General features: G+C 45.4%; 1 protein-coding gene across 2 annotated transcripts in view; it reads right to left on the minus strand.

The window, feature by feature from the left end:
* The window catches only part of LOC143806153 (class I histocompatibility antigen, F10 alpha chain-like), a 200250-nt gene that overhangs the window by 128128 nt on the left and 53828 nt on the right, over window positions 1-18294 (minus strand). For both annotated transcript variants that reach the window (XM_077286144.1, XM_077286143.1), the window contains exon 2: window positions 12110-12370. In XM_077286144.1, coding sequence (XP_077142259.1) covers window positions 12110-12370 — 261 coding nt within the window. The remainder of the gene's footprint in view (window positions 1-12109; window positions 12371-18294) is intronic.

Genomic DNA, 18294 nt, shown 5'->3' on the forward strand with positions numbered 1-18294 from the left:
GCTCCCCCGGTGGTCACTTGTGGTACAGGTGTCTTGTGAGCTTTGCTTTTTCAGTTCACCTGTTTCTATCAGGATGTGGGAGTTCCTATTTAGCCTTGCTCCTCAGTCATTCTAGTGCCGGCCATCAATGTAATCAGAGTCATTCTGTTGCATGTTCCTGCTCCCAGTCTGCTGATCAGCTAAGTTGGACTATTCAGTCCTTAGTCTATTTTTGTATGTTTTGTCCAGTTTGCAGTTATGTGATTCTCTGCAGCTGGAAGCTCTTGTGGGCTGAAATTACCACTCCGGTGTCATGAGTTGGCACATGAGTTTAAGGTAATTTCAGGATGGTATTTGATAGGGTTTTGTAGCTGACCGCGAAGTCCACTATTGTATCTTTCTGCTATCTAGTTAGTGGGCCTCGCTGTGCTAAATCTGCTTTCATACTACGTGTGTCTTTTCATCTGAACTCACCGTTATTATATGTGGGGGGCTACTATCTCCTGTGGGGACTTTCTCTGGAGGCAAGCCAGGACTGTGTTTCTTCTACCAGGGGTAGTTAGTTCTCCGGCTGGTGCGAGACGTCTAGCAAAAACGTAGGTACGTTCCCTGGCTACTATTAGTTGTGTGTATAGGTTTAGCATCGCGGTCAGCTCTAGTTTCCATCACCCGAGAGCTTGTCCGTTTTTCTATGCTCCTGATGTTCCCCTGCCATTGGGAACCATAACAGTATGGCCGGCCCACATGTTTAATCTATGGGCTGAAGCAGGAGAGAAAGGAAACTGTGTCGATTTTTTTTTTTTTTTTTCTCCCCTCTGAAGTTGTACTCCAGCTCTATTTGCAGTCTCCTGCTTTCCTCTCCTCTTAACCCCTGAATGGCTCAGACTTTATCTGTTGAAATATGGATCTCCAGAGTCTGGCTACCAATTTGAATAATCTTGCTGCTAAAGTTCAGAATATACAAGATTTTGTTATACATGCTCCTCGGTCTGAACCTAAAATTCCTATACCAGAGTTTTTTTCTGGAGATCGATCTTGTTTTCTGAATTTTAAATACAATTGTAAATTGTTCCTTTCTCTGAGACCTCACTCTGCTGGAGATCCTGCCCAGCAGGTTAAGATTGTTATTTCTTTACTGCGGGGTGACCCTCAAAATTGGGCATTTTCATTGGCGCCAGGGGATCCTGCGTTGCTCAATGTGGATGCGTTTTTTCTGGCCTTAGGGTTGCTTTATGAGGAACCTAATTTAGAGATACAGGCTGAAAAAGCCTTGATAGCCCTCTCTCAGGGGCAAGATGAAGCCGAAATATATTGCCAAAAATTTCGAAAGTGGTCTGTGCTTACTCAGTGGAATGAGTGCACTCTGGCGGCAAGTTTCAGAGAAGGTCTCTCTGATGCCGTAAAAGACGTCATGGTGGGGTTTCCTCCATGACAATGGCTATTCAGATTGATCGGCGTTTACGGGAACGCAAACCTGTGCACCATTTGGCGGTGTCTTCTGAGAAGGCACCAGAGAGTATGCAATGTGATAGTTTTCTGTCCAGAAGCGAACGACAGAATTATAGGCGCAAAAATGGGTTGTGCTTCTATTGTGGGGATTCAACTCATGTTATATCAGCATGCTCTAAACGAACAAAGAAAGTTGATAAATCCTCTGCTATTGGCACTTTGCAGTCCAAGTTTATTTTATCTGTGACTTTAATTTGTTCGTTATCTTCTATTGTCGCGGATGCTTATGTGGATTCCGGCGCCTCTTTGAGTCTTATGGATTGGTCCTTTGCCAAGCGCTGTGGGTTTGATCTAGAGCCTCTGGAAGTCCCTATACCTTTAAAGGGTATTGATTCTACACCATTGGCTAGTAATAAACCACAATACTGGACACAAGTGACTATGCGTATGACTACAGACCATCAGGAGGTGATTCGCTTCCTTGTGTTGTTTAATCTACATGATGTATTAGTGCTGGGATTGCCATGGTTGCAAACTCATAACCCAGTCCTTGACTGGAAAACAATGTCTGTACTAAGCTGGGGATGTCAGGGAAATCATGGGGACGCACCTTTGGTCTCCATTGCTTCATCTATTTCCTCTGAGATCCCGGCTTTTTTGTCTGATTATCTTGATGTTTTTGAGGAGTCTACTCTTAATTCTCTTCCCCCTCACAGAGATTGCGATTGCGCCATAGATTTGATTCCTGGCAGTAAATTTCCTAAGGGTCGTCTATTCAATCTGTCTGTACCTGAACATGCTGCTATGCGAGAGTATATTAAGGAGTCCTTGGAAAAGGGACATATTCGTCCTTCTTCGTCTCCTTTAGGAGCAGGGTTCTTTTTCGTAGCCAAAAGAGATGGTTCTTTGAGACCCTGTATTGATTATAGACTCTTAAATAAGATCACAGTCAAATATCAGTATCCTTTGCCATTGCTGACAGATTTATTTGCTCGCATTAAGGGAGCTAAGTGGTTCTCTAAGATTGATCTTCGCGGTGCGTATAATTTGGTGCGAATTAAGCAGGGGGATGAGTGGAAAACCGCATTTAATATGCCCGAGGGCCATTTTGAGTATTTGGTAATGCCTTTTGGTCTGTCAAATGCCCCTTCGGTCTTTCAGTCCTTTATGCACAATATTTTCCGTGAATATCTGGATAAATTTATGATTGTGTATTTGGATGATATTTTGATTTTTTCGGATGACTGGGAGTCTCATGTTCAACAGGTTAGGAAGGTTTTTCAGGTTTTACGGACCAATTCTCTGTTTGTAAAGGGTTCAAAGTGTGTTTTTGGGGTTCAGAAGATTTCTTTTCTGGGGTACATTTTTTCCCCTTCTTCTATTGAGATGGATCCTGTTAAGGTTCGGGCTATTTGTGACTGGACGCAACCGACTTCTCTTAAGAGCCTTCAGAAATTTTTGGGCTTTGCTAATTTTTATCGTCAATTCATAACTGGTTTTTCTAGCGTTGTCAAGCCTTTGACTGATTTGACTAAAAAAGGTGCTGATGTTACCGTTTGGTCTCCTGCTGCTGTGGAGGCCTTCCGGGAGCTTAAGCGCCGCTTTTCTTCTGCCCCTGTGTTGCGCCAGCCTGATGTTTCACTTCCTTTTCAGGTGGAAGTTGATGCTTCCGAGATCGGAGCGGGGGCGGTTTTGTCACAGAAAAGTTCAGATTGTTCAGTGATGAGACCTTGTGCGTTCTTTTCTCGAAAATTTTCGCCCGCCGAGCGAAACTATGATGTTGGTAATCGGGAGCTTTTGGCGATGAAGTGGGCATTCGAGGAGTGGCGTCATTGGCTTGAGGGTGCTAGACATCAGGTGGTGGTATTGACTGATCACAAGAATTTGATTTATCTTGAGTCGGCCAGACGTCTGAATCCTAGACAGGCGCGCTGGTCGTTGTTTTTCTCCCGGTTTAATTTTGTGGTCTCATATTTGCCAGGTTCTAAAAATGTGAAGGCGGATGCCCTTTCTAAGAGTTTTGAACCTGATTCCCCTGGTGATTCTAAACCTACGGGTATCCTTAAGGATGGGGTGATATTGTCTGCTGTCTCCCCAGACCTGCGACGTGCTTTACAAGAGTTTCAGGCGGATCGGCCTGATCGTTGTCCGCCTGGTAGATTGTTTGTGCCGGATGAGTGGACCAGTAGAGTCATCTCGGAGGTTCATTCTTCTGCGTTGGCAGGTCATCCGGGAATTTTTGGTACCAGAGATTTGGTGGCTAGGTCCTTCTGGTGGCCTTCCCTGTCTCGGGACGTGCGTACTTTTGTGCAGTCTTGTGATGTTTGTGCTCGGGCCAAGCCTTGTTGTTCTCGGGCTAGTGGTTTGTTGTTGCCCTTGCCTGTTCCGAAGAGGCCTTGTACACACATCTCTATGGATTTTATTTCTGATCTCCCTGTTTCTCAGAAAATGTCTGTCATCTGGGTGGTGTGTGACCGTTTTTCTAAGATGGTTCATTTGGTGCCCTTGCCCAAGTTGCCTTCCTCATCTGAGTTGGTGCCCCTGTTTTTTCAGAATGTGGTTCGGTTGCATGGTATCCCGGAGAATATAGTTTCCGACAGGGGATCCCAGTTTGTGTCCAGATTTTGGAGGGCGTTTTGTGCCAGGATGGGCATTGATTTGTCTTTTTCGTCTGCATTTCATCCCCAGACGAATGGCCAGACGGAGCGTACTAATCAGACCTTGGAGACTTATTTGAGGTGTTTTGTGTCTGCTGATCAGGATGACTGGGTCACCTTTTTGCCGTTGGCAGAATTTGCCCTTAATAATCGGGCCAGTTCTGCCACTTTGGTTTCCCCTTTCTTTTGCAATTCGGGGTTCCATCCTCGTTTTTCATCTGGTCAGGTGGAATCTTCGGATTGTCCTGGAGTGGATAATATGGTGCATAGGTTGCATCGTATTTGGGACGTTTTGTCCCTATGAGGGTCTCTTCTCCTAAGTTTAAGCCTCGGTTCATCGGTCCTTATAAGATTTTGGAAATTCTTAACCCTGTGTCTTTTCGTTTGGACCTCCCAGCATCCTTTGCTATCCATAATGTTTTCCATCGGTCATTATTGCGGAGGTATGAGGTACCAGTTGTGCCTTCTGTTGAGCCTCCTGCTCCTGTGCTGGTTGAGGGTGAATTGGAGTACGTGGTGGAGAAAATCTTGGACTCCCGTGTTTCCAGACGGAGACTTCAATATCTGGTTAAGTGGAAGGGCTACGGTCAAGAGGATAATTCTTGGGTTACAGCTTCTGATGTTCATGCCTCTGATTTGGTCCGTGCCTTTCATAGGGCTCATCCAGATCGCCCTGGTGGTTCTTGTGAGGGTTCGGTGCCCCCTCCTTAAGGGGGGGTACTGTTGTGATTCGGTTATTGGGCTCCCCCGGTGGTCACTTGTGGTACTGGTGTCTTGTGAGCTTTGCTTTTTCAGTTCACCTGTTTCTATCAGGATGTGGGAGTTCCTATTTAGCCTTGCTCCTCAGTCATTCTAGTGCCGGCCATCAATGTAATCAGAGTCATTCTGTTGCATGTTCCTGCTCCCAGTCTGCTGATCAGCTAAGTTGGACTATTCAGTCCTTAGTCTATTTTTGTATGTTTTGTCCAGTTTGCAGTTATGTGATTCTCTGCAGCTGGAAGCTCTTGTGGGCTGAAATTACCACTCCGGTGTCATGAGTTGGCACATGAGTTTAAGGTAATTTCAGGATGGTATTTGATAGGGTTTTGTAGCTGACCGCGAAGTCCACTATTGTATCTTTCTGCTATCTAGTTAGTGGGCCTCGCTGTGCTAAATCTGCTTTCATACTACGTGTGTCTTTTCATCTGAACTCACCGTTATTATATGTGGGGGGCTGCTATCTCCTGTGGGGACTTTCTCTGGAGGCAAGCCAGGACTGTGTTTCTTCTACCAGGGGTAGTTAGTTCTCCGGCTGGTGCGAGACGTCTAGCAAAAACGTAGGTACGTTCCCTGGCTACTATTAGTTGTGTGTATAGGTTTAGCATCGCGGTCAGCTCTAGTTTCCATCACCCGAGAGCTTGTCCGTTTTTCTATGCTCCTGATGTTCCCCTGCCATTGGGAACCATAACACGCTAGGATTCGCTGAAGCGTTCCTGAGTTATTACCTCATAAAGGGACACTGGTCAGAATTGCAAAAAACGGCAAGGTCATTAAGGCCAAAATAGGCTGGGTCATGAAGGGGTTAAAAGGTATCAACCACTGATGACTCTCAATTCTAAATATTTTTCTATCTATTGGCTAACACGGTACCAAGATATATATCATTCCTGTATATTTATTTTGTAACCCATCACATTTCCCAGGAAAATACTCAAAGAAATACAATCCATCAAAGTATATATGGCAGGAGAGACAAAGAGTGGACATTTTATACATCACAATGAAAGAAGGAGGACTAGGGCGCCCCTCAGTGGTGAGATACTGTAGAGCACCAATACTCAAACAAGGTTGATGCGGAATAGTAAGGATGACAGACATTGGATAAAATCGAAAAACATTTCATAGGAACATCACATATGGCATGCTTCTTTGATTCATATATAGTAGAGGGATCTAATAGCAATAGGAATAATAAATTGTGTTTACCACGGACAGTGGGGGCTGCTCTGGGAGTGTGGAGTGCACAGAGTCATAATCTGGGCTCTATAACAATGGCGCGATCCAGGCCCCAACCGAGACCCTGGAGCAGTGTATTCCGGAAATCCCTGGGAATCATATTGATTAGTAATATGTATGAAGGGGAGATATTATCCTCTATTTCTACACTTACAATATCCCACATGAAGATTTTATAAATATTTACAAATAAGACATTTTTTGCATGAGAAAAAATAATCTTCTCCCAACCCTCTAAACTAGACTTATTGTTACTGAACCCAACAGGACAGGTGAGGGCTCTGCCCTTCGGTTATAATCATGTGATTGAGGATACGTTCCCCTCTCTGGACTCATAAATGGGAGCAGGGGCCACAATGCACCGTCACCCCGGGCCCACGGCAGACCTGCTTCTCAATGAGAGGAAAACTGAGGGAACAAATCATCTGGAAAGTGCAGAAGCCTCTAGTACAGGTGGGATTTCCACCATATAGACGGCACGGAGCTGCGGCCATTCTCCGGGTGTGTGCAGATATGACGCAGATTAAGAGGAGCTGGGACAGAGGGAAGCTATTACGGGAAGCGACCCCCATCTAACATCTCAGATTAGTCACTGAGCAGCAGGCACCGGCCTGTCACCGGGGGTTACATCCACACCAGTTCTCACAGGCACCAAAATCACAGACTACTGGAAGCGTCCTGTGTGTCCGTCACTGGCTGAGATTATAGCAGTGGTGAGAAAATAATGGCTTCATCTGCTAATAACACGTCATCATCCCTCAACAAATGGGACAGTTATCTGTCAGGTCACCAAATGCTGAGGATGTAGGGAGGTAACGTGCTGCTACTTACAAGACTTGGATGGAAACAATCTGTCATCACCTTTTTATCTTGTTTTCCCCTCTACCCAGAATTCGTTATGATAAGGAATTACTATTACTGTTTAGGCCTCTTTCACACTTCCGTTTTTTACAATCAGTCACAATCCGTCAAAATGTTGAAAAGACGGATCCTGTGCAGATTGTAAAAAACGGGTGCACTGGAGCCGTTTTTATGACGGTTCCAGTGCATCCTAGAAGGCTATGTGCACACATTGTGTATGCGTCTTCACCGCGGTTTTTCGCTGCAAAAATGCATACACAACAGAATCCATGACAAAAAACAATAATTTTAAAAAAAAAAATCGTAGTATTCTTACCTTCCGGCGTCCCCCGCAGCCTTCCCGCGACCCCCCGATTCTTGCGATGCTGCCGGCGTCCCGCGCAGCAACTGCAGGCTTCCCAAAGCTCACGATGCTCCATTCCCAGCAATGCATAGTGACCTCGCTACCGCTACGTCATCGGGTCATTTCGCTATGCATCACTGGGAATGGAGAATCACGATGCATTACTATTGTAAAAAGAGAGCGAGAGAGAATTTCCCTGACTGGAAATTCTTCCACGCATGCTCAGTTTGAAAAGACGGCATCCGTCGCTGGATTCCTGCTTTTGACAGTCAGCGACGGATCCTGTGTCCATAGGCTTCCATTATAGCCAACGACGGGCAGGTCAGGATCCGTCACTGAGCGATTTTCCGACATACACAAAAAACGTTCCTCTGTGCGTTGTCTCCGCCCGACGGACAGCAATTTTACGACGGATCCAGTGCACGACGGATGAAACGTGAGGCCAACCGTCACAATCCGTCGCTAATACTAGTCTATGGGAAAAAAAATGGCTCCAGCAGAAACATTATAGTGTGTATACAGTGCGATGTATATTGTCTATATAGTGCAGGGTGTATATTGTGTGTATACAGTGCGATGTATATTGTCTATATAGTGCAGGGTGTATATTGTGTGTATACAGTGCGGTGTGTATATAGTGTGTATACAGTGCAATGTATATTGTGTCTATATAGTGCAGGGTGTATATTGTGTGTATACAGTGTGGTGTGTATATTGTGTGTATACAGTGCGGTGTGTATATAGTTTGTATACAGGGCGGTGTATATAGTGTGTATACGGTGTGGTGTGTATATAGTGTGTATACAGTGCGGTGTATATAGTGTGCATACAGTGCGGTGTGTATAGTGTGTATACAGTGCGGTGTGTATATAGTGTGTATACAGTGCAATGTATATTGTGTCTATATAGTGCAGGGTGTATATAGTGTGTATACAGTGCGGTGTGTATATAGTGTGTATACAGTGCAGTGTGTATATAGTGTGTATACAGTGCGGTGTGTGTATACAGTGCGGTGTGTATATAGTGTGTATACAGTGCGGTGTGTATACAGTGCGGGGTGTGTATATAGTGTGTATACAGTGCGGTGTGTATATAGTGTGTATACAGTGCGGGGTGTATATAGTGTGTATACAGTGCGGGGTGTATACAGTGCGGGGTGTATACAGTGTGGGGTGTATACAGTGTGTATACAGTGCGGGGTGTATACAGTGTGTATACAGTGCGGGGTGTATACAGTGTGTATACAGTGCGGGGTGTATACAGTGTGTATACAGTGCGGGGTGTATACAGTGTGTATACAGTGCGGGGTGTATATAGTGTGTATACAGTGCGGGGTGTATATAGTGTGTATATAGTGTGTATACAGTGCGGGGTGTATATAGTGTGTATACAGTGCGGGGTGTATATAGTGTGTATACAGTGCGGTGTGTGTATAGTGTGTATACAGTGCGGGGTGTATATAGTGTGTATACAGTGCGGTGTGTGTATAGTGTGTATACAGTGCGGTGTGTGTATATAGTGTGTATACAGTGCGGTGTATATAGTGTGCATACAGTGCGGTGTATATAGTGTGTATACAGTGCGGTGTATATAGTGTGTATACAGTGCGGTGTGTATATAGTGTGTATACAGTGCGGTGTGTATATAGTGTGTATACAGTGCGGTGTGTATATAGTGTGTATACAGTGCGGTGTATATAGTGTGCATACAGTGCGGTGTGTATATAGTGTGTATACAGTGCGGTGTGTATATAGTGTGTATACAGTGCGGGGTGTATATAGTGTGTATACAGTGCGGGGTGTATATAGTGTGTATACAGTGCGATGTATATAGTGTGTATACAGTGCGGGGTGTATATAGTGTGTATACAGTGCGGTGTGTATATAGTGTGTATACAGTGCGGTGTATATTGTGTGCATACAGTGCGGTGTGTATATAGTGTGTATACAGTGCGGTGTATATAGTGTGTATACAGTGCGGGGTGTATATAGTGTGTATACAGTGCGGTGTATATAGTGTGGTGTGTATATAGTGTGTATACAGTGCGGTGTGTATATAGTGTGTATACAGTGCGGTGTGTATATAGTGTGTATACAGTGCGGTGTGTATATAGTGTGTATACAGTGCGGGGTGTATATAGTGTGTATACAGTGCGGTGTATATAGTGTGCATACAGTGCGGTGTGTATAGTGTGCATACAGTGCGGTGTGTATATAGTGTGCATACAGTGCGGTGTGTATATAGTGTGTATACAGTGCGGGGTGTATATAGTGTGTATACAGTGCGGGGTGTATATAGTGTGTATACAGTGCGATGTATATAGTGTGTATACAGTGCGGGGTGTATATAGTGTGTATACAGTGCGGTGTGTGTATGTAGTGTGTATACAGTGCGGTGTATATAGTGTGTATACAGTGCGGGGTGTATATAGTGTGTATACAGTGCGATGTATATAGTGTGTATACAGTGCGGGGTGTATATAGTGTGTATACAGTGCGGTGTGTGTATATAGTGTGCATACAGTGCGGTGTATATAGTGTGTATACAGTGCGGTGTATATAGTGTGTATACAGTGCGGGGTGTATATAGTGTGTATACAGTGCGATGTATATAGTGTGTATACAGTGCGGTGTGTATATAGTGTGTATACAGTGCGGTGTGTATATAGTGTGTATACAGTGCGGGGTGTATATAGTGTGTATACAGTGCGATGTATATAGTGTGTATACAGTGCGGGGTGTATATAGTGTGTATACAGTGCGGTGTGTGTATATAGTGTGTATACAGTGCAGTGTGTATATAGTGTGTATACAGTGCGGGGTGTATATAGTGTGTATACAGTGCGGTGTATATAGTGTGTATACAGTGCGGGGTGTATATAGTGTGTATACAGTGCGATGTATATAGTGTGTATACAGTGCGGTGTGTATATAGTGTGTATACAGTGCGGGGTGTATATAGTGTGTATACAGTGCGATGTATATAGTGTGTATACAGTGCGGGGTGTATATAGTGTGTATATAGTGTGTATATAGTGTGGTGTGTATATAGTGTGTATACAGTGCGGGGTGTATATAGTGTGTATACAGTGCGGTGTGTATATAGTGTGTATACAGTGCGGTGTGTATATAGTGTGTATACAGTGCGGGGTGTATATAGTGTGTATACAGTGCGGTGTATATAGTGTGCATACAGTGCGGTGTGTATATAGTGTGTATACAGTGCGGTGTATATAGTGTGTATACAGTGCGGGGTGTATATAGTGTGTATACAGTGCGGTGTATATAGTGTGTATACAGTGCGGTGTGTATATAGTGTGTATACAGTGCGGTGTATATAGTGTGTATACAGTGCGGGGTGTATATAGTGTGTATACAGTGCGGTGTATATAGTGTGGTGTGTATATAGTGTGTATACAGTGCGGTGTGTATATAGTGTGTATACAGTGCGGTGTGTATATAGTGTGTATACAGTGCGGTGTGTATATAGTGTGTATACAGTGCGGGGTGTATATAGTGTGTATACAGTGCGGTGTATATAGTGTGCATACAGTGCGGTGTGTATAGTGTGCATACAGTGCGGTGTGTATATAGTGTGCATACAGTGCGGTGTGTATATAGTGTGTATACAGTGCGGGGTGTATATAGTGTGTATACAGTGCGGGGTGTATATAGTGTGTATATAGTGCGATGTATATAGTGTGTATACAGTGCGGGGTGTATATAGTGTGTATACAGTGCGGTGTGTGTATGTAGTGTGTATACAGTGCGGTGTATATAGTGTGTATACAGTGCGGGGTGTATATAGTGTGTATACAGTGCGATGTATATAGTGTGTATACAGTGCGGGGTGTATATAGTGTGTATACAGTGCGGTGTGTGTATATAGTGTGCATACAGTGCGGTGTATATAGTGTGTATACAGTGCGGTGTATATAGTGTGTATACAGTGCGGGGTGTATATAGTGTGTATACAGTGCGATGTATATAGTGTGTATACAGTGCGGTGTGTATATAGTGTGTATACAGTGCGGGGTGTATATAGTGTGTATACAGTGCGATGTATATAGTGTGTATACAGTGCGGGGTGTATATAGTGTGTATACAGTGCGGTGTGTGTATATAGTGTGTATACAGTGCAGTGTGTATATAGTGTGTATACAGTGCGGGGTGTATATAGTGTGTATACAGTGCGGTGTATATAGTGTGTATACAGTGCGGGGTGTATATAGTGTGTATACAGTGCGATGTATATAGTGTGTATACAGTGCGGTGTGTATATAGTGTGTATACAGTGCGGGGTGTATATAGTGTGTATACAGTGCGATGTATATAGTGTGTATACAGTGCGGGGTGTATATAGTGTGTATATAGTGTGTATATAGTGTGGTGTGTATATAGTGTGTATACAGTGCGGGGTGTATATAGTGTGTATACAGTGCGGTGTGTATATAGTGTGTATACAGTGCGGTGTGTATATAGTGTGTATACAGTGCGGGGTGTATATAGTGTGTATACAGTGCGGTGTATATAGTGTGCATACAGTGCGGTGTGTATATAGTGTGTATACAGTGCGGTGTATATAGTGTGTATACAGTGCGGGGTGTATATAGTGTGTATACAGTGCGGTGTATATAGTGTGTATACAGTGCGGGGTGTATATAGTGTGTATACAGTGTGGTGTATATAGTGTGTATACAGTGCGGGGTGTGTATATAGTGTGCATACAGTGCGGTGTATATAGTGTGTATACAGTGCGGTGTATATAGTGTGTATACAGTGCGGTGTGTATTGTGTATATTGTATACAGTATATCTGTCTCTCACCTGTGCTCTGGTTGAAGCGGCTCATCACTGTCCTCACATCATATCTGGATCCAGCCTCCAGTTGTTTTCCGTTCTGTGTCTCCCTCTCCCAGTATCCGTCCTCCACTTTCTTCATCCACTGGACCTTGGGTTCACATCTGCCGCTGTCTGAGTTGTAGTTCACAATCTCCCGATCATCCACATATCCAACGAATGAGAATTCTGGCAGCCCGGACCCCGGAGCAGAGACCCCCGTCTCATAATACCGCAGAGAGTGAGGGTCTGTGGGAGAGAGAGCGTCACATATCAGATATACAGGACGAGACACAGGTGTATACAGCGCGGAGGAGACGGGTCACGTCAGGTATATACAGCCTGTGGTAAGGTTCAGTGATCGGTCGCACAATGAGCTGGGACCCCGGGGAGACTACATCCTCTGTCACTGGCGTAAAATTACGGAGTTTTGGAGGCTGAAACCCCGCCCACCCAGAGATTTAATTGGCTGGCTGCATGTAGGCGGGGTGTCAGTCACGGGTAGGCGGGGTTTCGGTAGCGATAACTCCTTACTAAATATGTGGTCACAGGGAGCACAGATCTATAACAGTGATCCACTTAGGATCCAGTAGAGCAGGACTCCGGCGCTATAAATCACACAAATTCATTTTTGTCTAGATCACGTTTAGCTCCGCCCCCTCAGCAGCGCGGGTCACCATTGGTGGGAGCAGCGGGAAGGTGATGAGCGGCTCGGTGGTCGGTAGTGATGGCGGTCCGGCTCTTGATGACGCCGCCTCACCGGTGACCCCGAGCAGCAGGATCCGGCTCACACGGCGGATGGAGATTGTCAGCAGCAGATCGTCAGCAGCGGCTCCTCTCCCGTCTGTCCCCTCAGGCTGATGGCGACTTTATATCTCATCTCCTGAGTGTTTCTGATGAGTTCTCTCCCTCCCCGTGTAGTGTGAGGTCCCCGGAGGGATCCACAGGATTTGATCCTGACCGCGATCTACAGCTGATTCTCCGCTCCCCTCACATTGTGTAGTATAAACCACGAGTAATCATCCGTTACAGCAGATCCCGCAGATACAACTGTTTTTTTTCCAATTTTTATTTTAGCTTCCAAAATTTTTTAAGAAACAAAAATATGAACAATTAACCCTTTAACGACTGCCGATGCGCCTTCTAACCGGCCTTATTCCTCAGCACCTCTGTGTAATGGCTGTATATGACACCTGACCCTGCGGTATCGGCCCCGGCTGTTTCTGCGGCCGATCGAGCAGATTAACCTCTTAAACACCACTGTCAATTGAGACAGCAGTATTTAAGTTGTTACATGGGGGTCACAAGACCCCCTTAGACCCATCGGACCCTGGCAATGAGATTCGCGGCTCTTGATGGTTACCATGGTACCCTGAGGCTATGTGATGACCCTAGGGTACGGTGGCCTGTGAGAGCCAGCAATAAGCACCATGAGTACTGCAGTGTATGAGACCGGTGATCAAAATAAAAATTGTATATGTCCCACAGTGGGACCAAGTAAAAAAAAAAAAAAGCGCATACAAATCACTAAAATCTGTTTCACCACTCAAAACGCAGTACTGGTCATAAAAGAAACTAAATTACACATAATTGGTATCACCGCATCTGTAACGATCAGCTCTATAAAGCTAGCACATTATTTATTCCCAGCGGTGGGATTCAGCCTGTTCTCCCCGGTTCGATGGAAACACTTGTTAAAAAAAAAAACAGCCGAGTTCCTAAACCGGGGAGATTCAGAGCCACGACCCGGTACTTATGCAGGCTCCCTGTTATGATCCTTAGTGGCTGAGGATCACGAATAGACCAGCAAGTGAATAAACTAAGGACAAGCTCTAGGGAGATGGTAACTGGACTGATCGCAAATCTGAACCTATCCAACACAAATAGAGGTAGCCGGTGAACGTGCCTAAAAAATTCCTAGACGTCTCGAGCCAGTCTGAGGAACTAGCTACCCCTAAAGAGAAAGAAAGACCTCGCTTGCCTCCAGAGAAGTAATCCCCAAAGATATAGAAGCCCCCAACAAATATTAACGGTGAAGTAAGAAGAAGGCACATACGTAGGGATGAAATCAGATTCAGCAAAAGAGGCCCACTAGTACTAGAAAGCAGAAAATAGAGCAGGGGTCTATGCGATCAATAAAAAACCCTTACAAAATATCCATCCTGAGATTTTAAGAACCCACGCACCAACTAATGGTGTGTGGGGAGAAACTCAGTCCACTAGAGCATCCAGCAAGCGAGGAAATCACATCTTAGGCAGCTGGACAAGAAAACATGATAAACACTGCTGATCAAAAAATGAGCAAAACAAAACTTAGCTTGTCCTGGATGGACTGGGAGCAAGGTAGTCAGAAGGAATCTGAGTAGCAGTGATTACATCGACAGCCGGCAACAAGTGAAAGAAAAACAGAGCTATATAGGAACCTCCCAGAGGATAACGAACCAGCTGATAGCCAGAGACCAGCAGGATAACAAACAAAGCCACCAGGGGGAGCCCAAAGCAAAAGTCACACCATACCACCAGTGACCACAAGAGGGAGCCTGAAAACAGAGTTCACAACAGTACCCCCCCCTTAAGGAGGGGTCACCGAACCCTCATGAAAACCCCCAGGGCGATCAGGATGAGCCACATGGAAGGCACAAACCAAATCGGCCGCATGAACATCAGAAGCGACAACCCAAGAATTATCCTCCTGACCATAGCCCTTCCACTTGACCAAATACTGGAGCCTCCGTCTAGAAACACGAGAATCCAAGATCTTCTCCACCACGTATTCCAATTCTCCCTCAACCAGCACCGGGGCAGGAGGCTCAACCGGAGGAACCACAGGTACCACATACCTCCGCAACAACGAGCGATGGCACACATTATGAATAGCAAATGATGCCGGGAGGTCCAGATGGAATGACACAGGGCCAAGGACTTCCAGAATCTTATAAGGACCGATAAACCGAGGCTTGAACTTAGGAGAGGAGACCTTCATAGGAACGAAGCGAGAAGACAACCACACCAAGTCCCCAACGCGAAGTCGGGGACCCACACAGCGACGGCGGTTGGCAAAGAGCTGAGCCTTCTCTTGTGACAACTTCAAATTGTCCACCACATGATTCCAAATCTGATGCAACCTATCCACCACAACATCCACTCCAGGACAATCAGAAGGCTCCACCTGACCCGAGGAAAAACGAGGATGAAACCCCGAATTACAAAAAAAAGGAGAAACCAAAGTAGCAGAACTAGCCCGATTATTAAGGGCAAACTCGGCCAACGGCAAAAAAGTAACCCAGTCGTCCTGGTCAGCAGAAACAAAACATCTTAAATAAGTCTCCAAGGTCTGATTAGTTCGCTCGGTTTGGCCATTCGTCTGAGGATGGAAGGCCAACGAAAAAGACAATTCAATGCCCAACTTAGCAGAGAAGGTCCGCCAAAATCTAGACACAAACTGGGATCCTCTCTCAGAAACAATGTTCTCAGGAATCCCGTGCAAACGAACCACATTTTGAAAAAACAGTGGAACCAACTCGGAGGAGGAAGGCAACTTAGGCAAGGGCACCAAATGGACCATCTTAGAAAAACGATCACACACCACCCAGATGACAGACATTCTCTGAGAGACAGGGAGATCTGAAATAAAATCCATGGAAATGTGCGTCCAAGGCCTCTTCGGGACAGGCAAAGGTAACAGCAAACCACTGGCACGAGAACAGCAAGGCTTCGCCCGAGCACAAATTCCACAAGACTGCACAAAGGAACGCACATCCCGCGACAAGGAAGGCCACCAAAAAGACCTGGCCACCAAGTCTCTGGTACCAAATATTCCAGGATGGCCCGCCAACACCGAAGAATGAACCTCGGAGATGACTCTGTTGGTCCATCTATCCGGGACAAACAGTCTCTCCGGTGGACAGCGGTCAGGTCTATCCGCCTGAAACTCTTGCAGCACACGTCACAAATCTGGGGAGATGGCAGACAAAATCACCCCTTCTCTAAGGATACCAGCCGGCTCTGAATCTCCAGGAGAGTCAGGCACAAAACTCCTCGAAAGAGCATAAGCCTTCACATTCTTCGAACCCGGCAGGTACGAGACCACGAAATCAAAACGAGAGAAAAACAACGACCAACGAGCCTGTCTGGGATTCAGCCGCTTGGCCGACTCGAGATAAATTAAATTCTTGTGATCAGTCAAGACCACCACACGATGTTTAGCTCCCTCGAGCCAATGTCGCCACTCCTCAAATGCCCACTTCATAGCCAACAGCTCCCGATTACCGACATCATAATTCCGCTCGGCAGGCGAAAACTTTCTTGAAAAGAAAGCACATGGCTTCATCACAGAGCCATCGGGGCTTCTCTGCGACAAAACAGCCCCCGCTCCAATCTCGGAAGCATCAACCTCCACCTGGAAGGGAAGTGAGACATCTGGCTGACATAAGACCGGAGCCGAAGAAAACCGACGCTTCAGCTCCCGAAAGGCCTCCACAGCCGCAGAAGACCAATTAGTCACATCAGAACCCTTCTTGGTCAAATCCGTCAAAGGCTTAACAACGCCAGAAAAATTAGCTATGAAGCGACGGTAAAAATTAGCAAAACCCAAGAACTTCTGAAGACTCTTAACAGATGTAGGCTGCGTCCAGTCATGAATAGCCTGAACCTTGACTGGGTCCATCTCAATAGTAGAAGGAGAAAAAATGAAACCCAAAAAAGAAATCTTCTGGACTCCAAAAAGACATTTTGAGCCTTTCACAAATAAAGCATTGTCACGCAGGACCTGAAAGACCATCCTAACCTGCTTAACATGAGACTCCCAATCATCCGAAAAAAACAGAATATCATCCAGATACACAGTCATAAACTTATCCAGATATTCACGGAAGATGTCATGCATAAAGGACTGAAAGACTGAAGGAGCATTAGAAAGTCCAAAAGGCATCACTAAGTACTCAAAATGGCCTTCAGGCGTATTAAATGCAGTTTTCCATTCATTACCCTGTTTTATACGCACAAGGTTATACGCACCACGAAGATCTATCTTGGTGAACCAACTAGAACCCCTAATGCGAGCAAACAAATCAGTTAACAATGGCAAAGGATACTGAAATTTGACCGTGATTTTATTCAAAAGGCGATAATCAATACAGGGTCTCAGGGAACCATCCTTTTTAGCCACAAAAAAGAATCCTGCACCAAGAGGGGATGAGGACGGGCGAATATGTCCCTTCTCTAAAGACTCCTTTATATAACTCCACATGGCAGCATGCTCTGGCACAGATAAATTGAAAAGTCGTCCCTTAGGAAACTTACTACCAGGAATCAAATCTATAGCACAATCACAGTCCCTATGAGGAGGTAGAGAATTGAGTTTGGGCTCCTCAAATACATCCTGGTAGTCTGACAAAAACGTAGGGACTTCCGAAGGAGTGGACGAAGCAATTGACACCACAGGAGCGTCACCATGAATTCCCTGACAACCCCAACTTGACACTGACATAGCTTTCCAATCCAGGACTGGATTATGAGTCTGCAACCATGGCAGACCCAACACGACGACATCATGCAAATTATGCAGTACAAGAAAGCGAATCACCTCCTGATGAACAGGAGTCATGCGCATGGTCACTTGTGTCCAGTACTGAGGTCTATTCATAGCCAATGGTATAGAATCAATTCCCCTTAATGGAATAGGGAATTTTAAAGGCTCCAAATCAAAACCACAGCGCCTGGCAAATGACCAATCCATCAGACTCAGGGCGGCACCTGAATCTACAAAAGCATTAACCGGGTAAGATGACAGGGAACAAATCAGGGTAACAGACAAAATGAACTTAGGCTGTAAAGTACCAATGGTGACAGATTTATCAACCTTTTTTTTGCGCTTAGAGCATGCTGAGATAACATGAGCTGAGTCACCACAGTAAAAGCACAACCCATTTTGCCGTCTATAATTTTGCCGTTCACTTCTGGTCAGAATTCTGTCACATTGCATAGATTCAGGTGTCTGTTCAGAAGACACCGCCAAATGGTGCACAGGTTTGCACTCTCGCAAACGCCGATCAATCTGAATGGCCAGAGTCATTGACTCATTCAGACCTGCAGGCGTAGGGAACCCCACCATGACATTCTTAATGGCTTCAGAAAGACCTTCTCTGAAACTTGCAGCCAGGGCACACTCATTC

This window comes from Ranitomeya variabilis, chromosome 2 (genome assembly GCF_051348905.1).
Source record: "Ranitomeya variabilis isolate aRanVar5 chromosome 2, aRanVar5.hap1, whole genome shotgun sequence".
In the NCBI taxonomy this organism is placed as follows: domain Eukaryota; kingdom Metazoa; phylum Chordata; class Amphibia; order Anura; family Dendrobatidae; genus Ranitomeya; species Ranitomeya variabilis.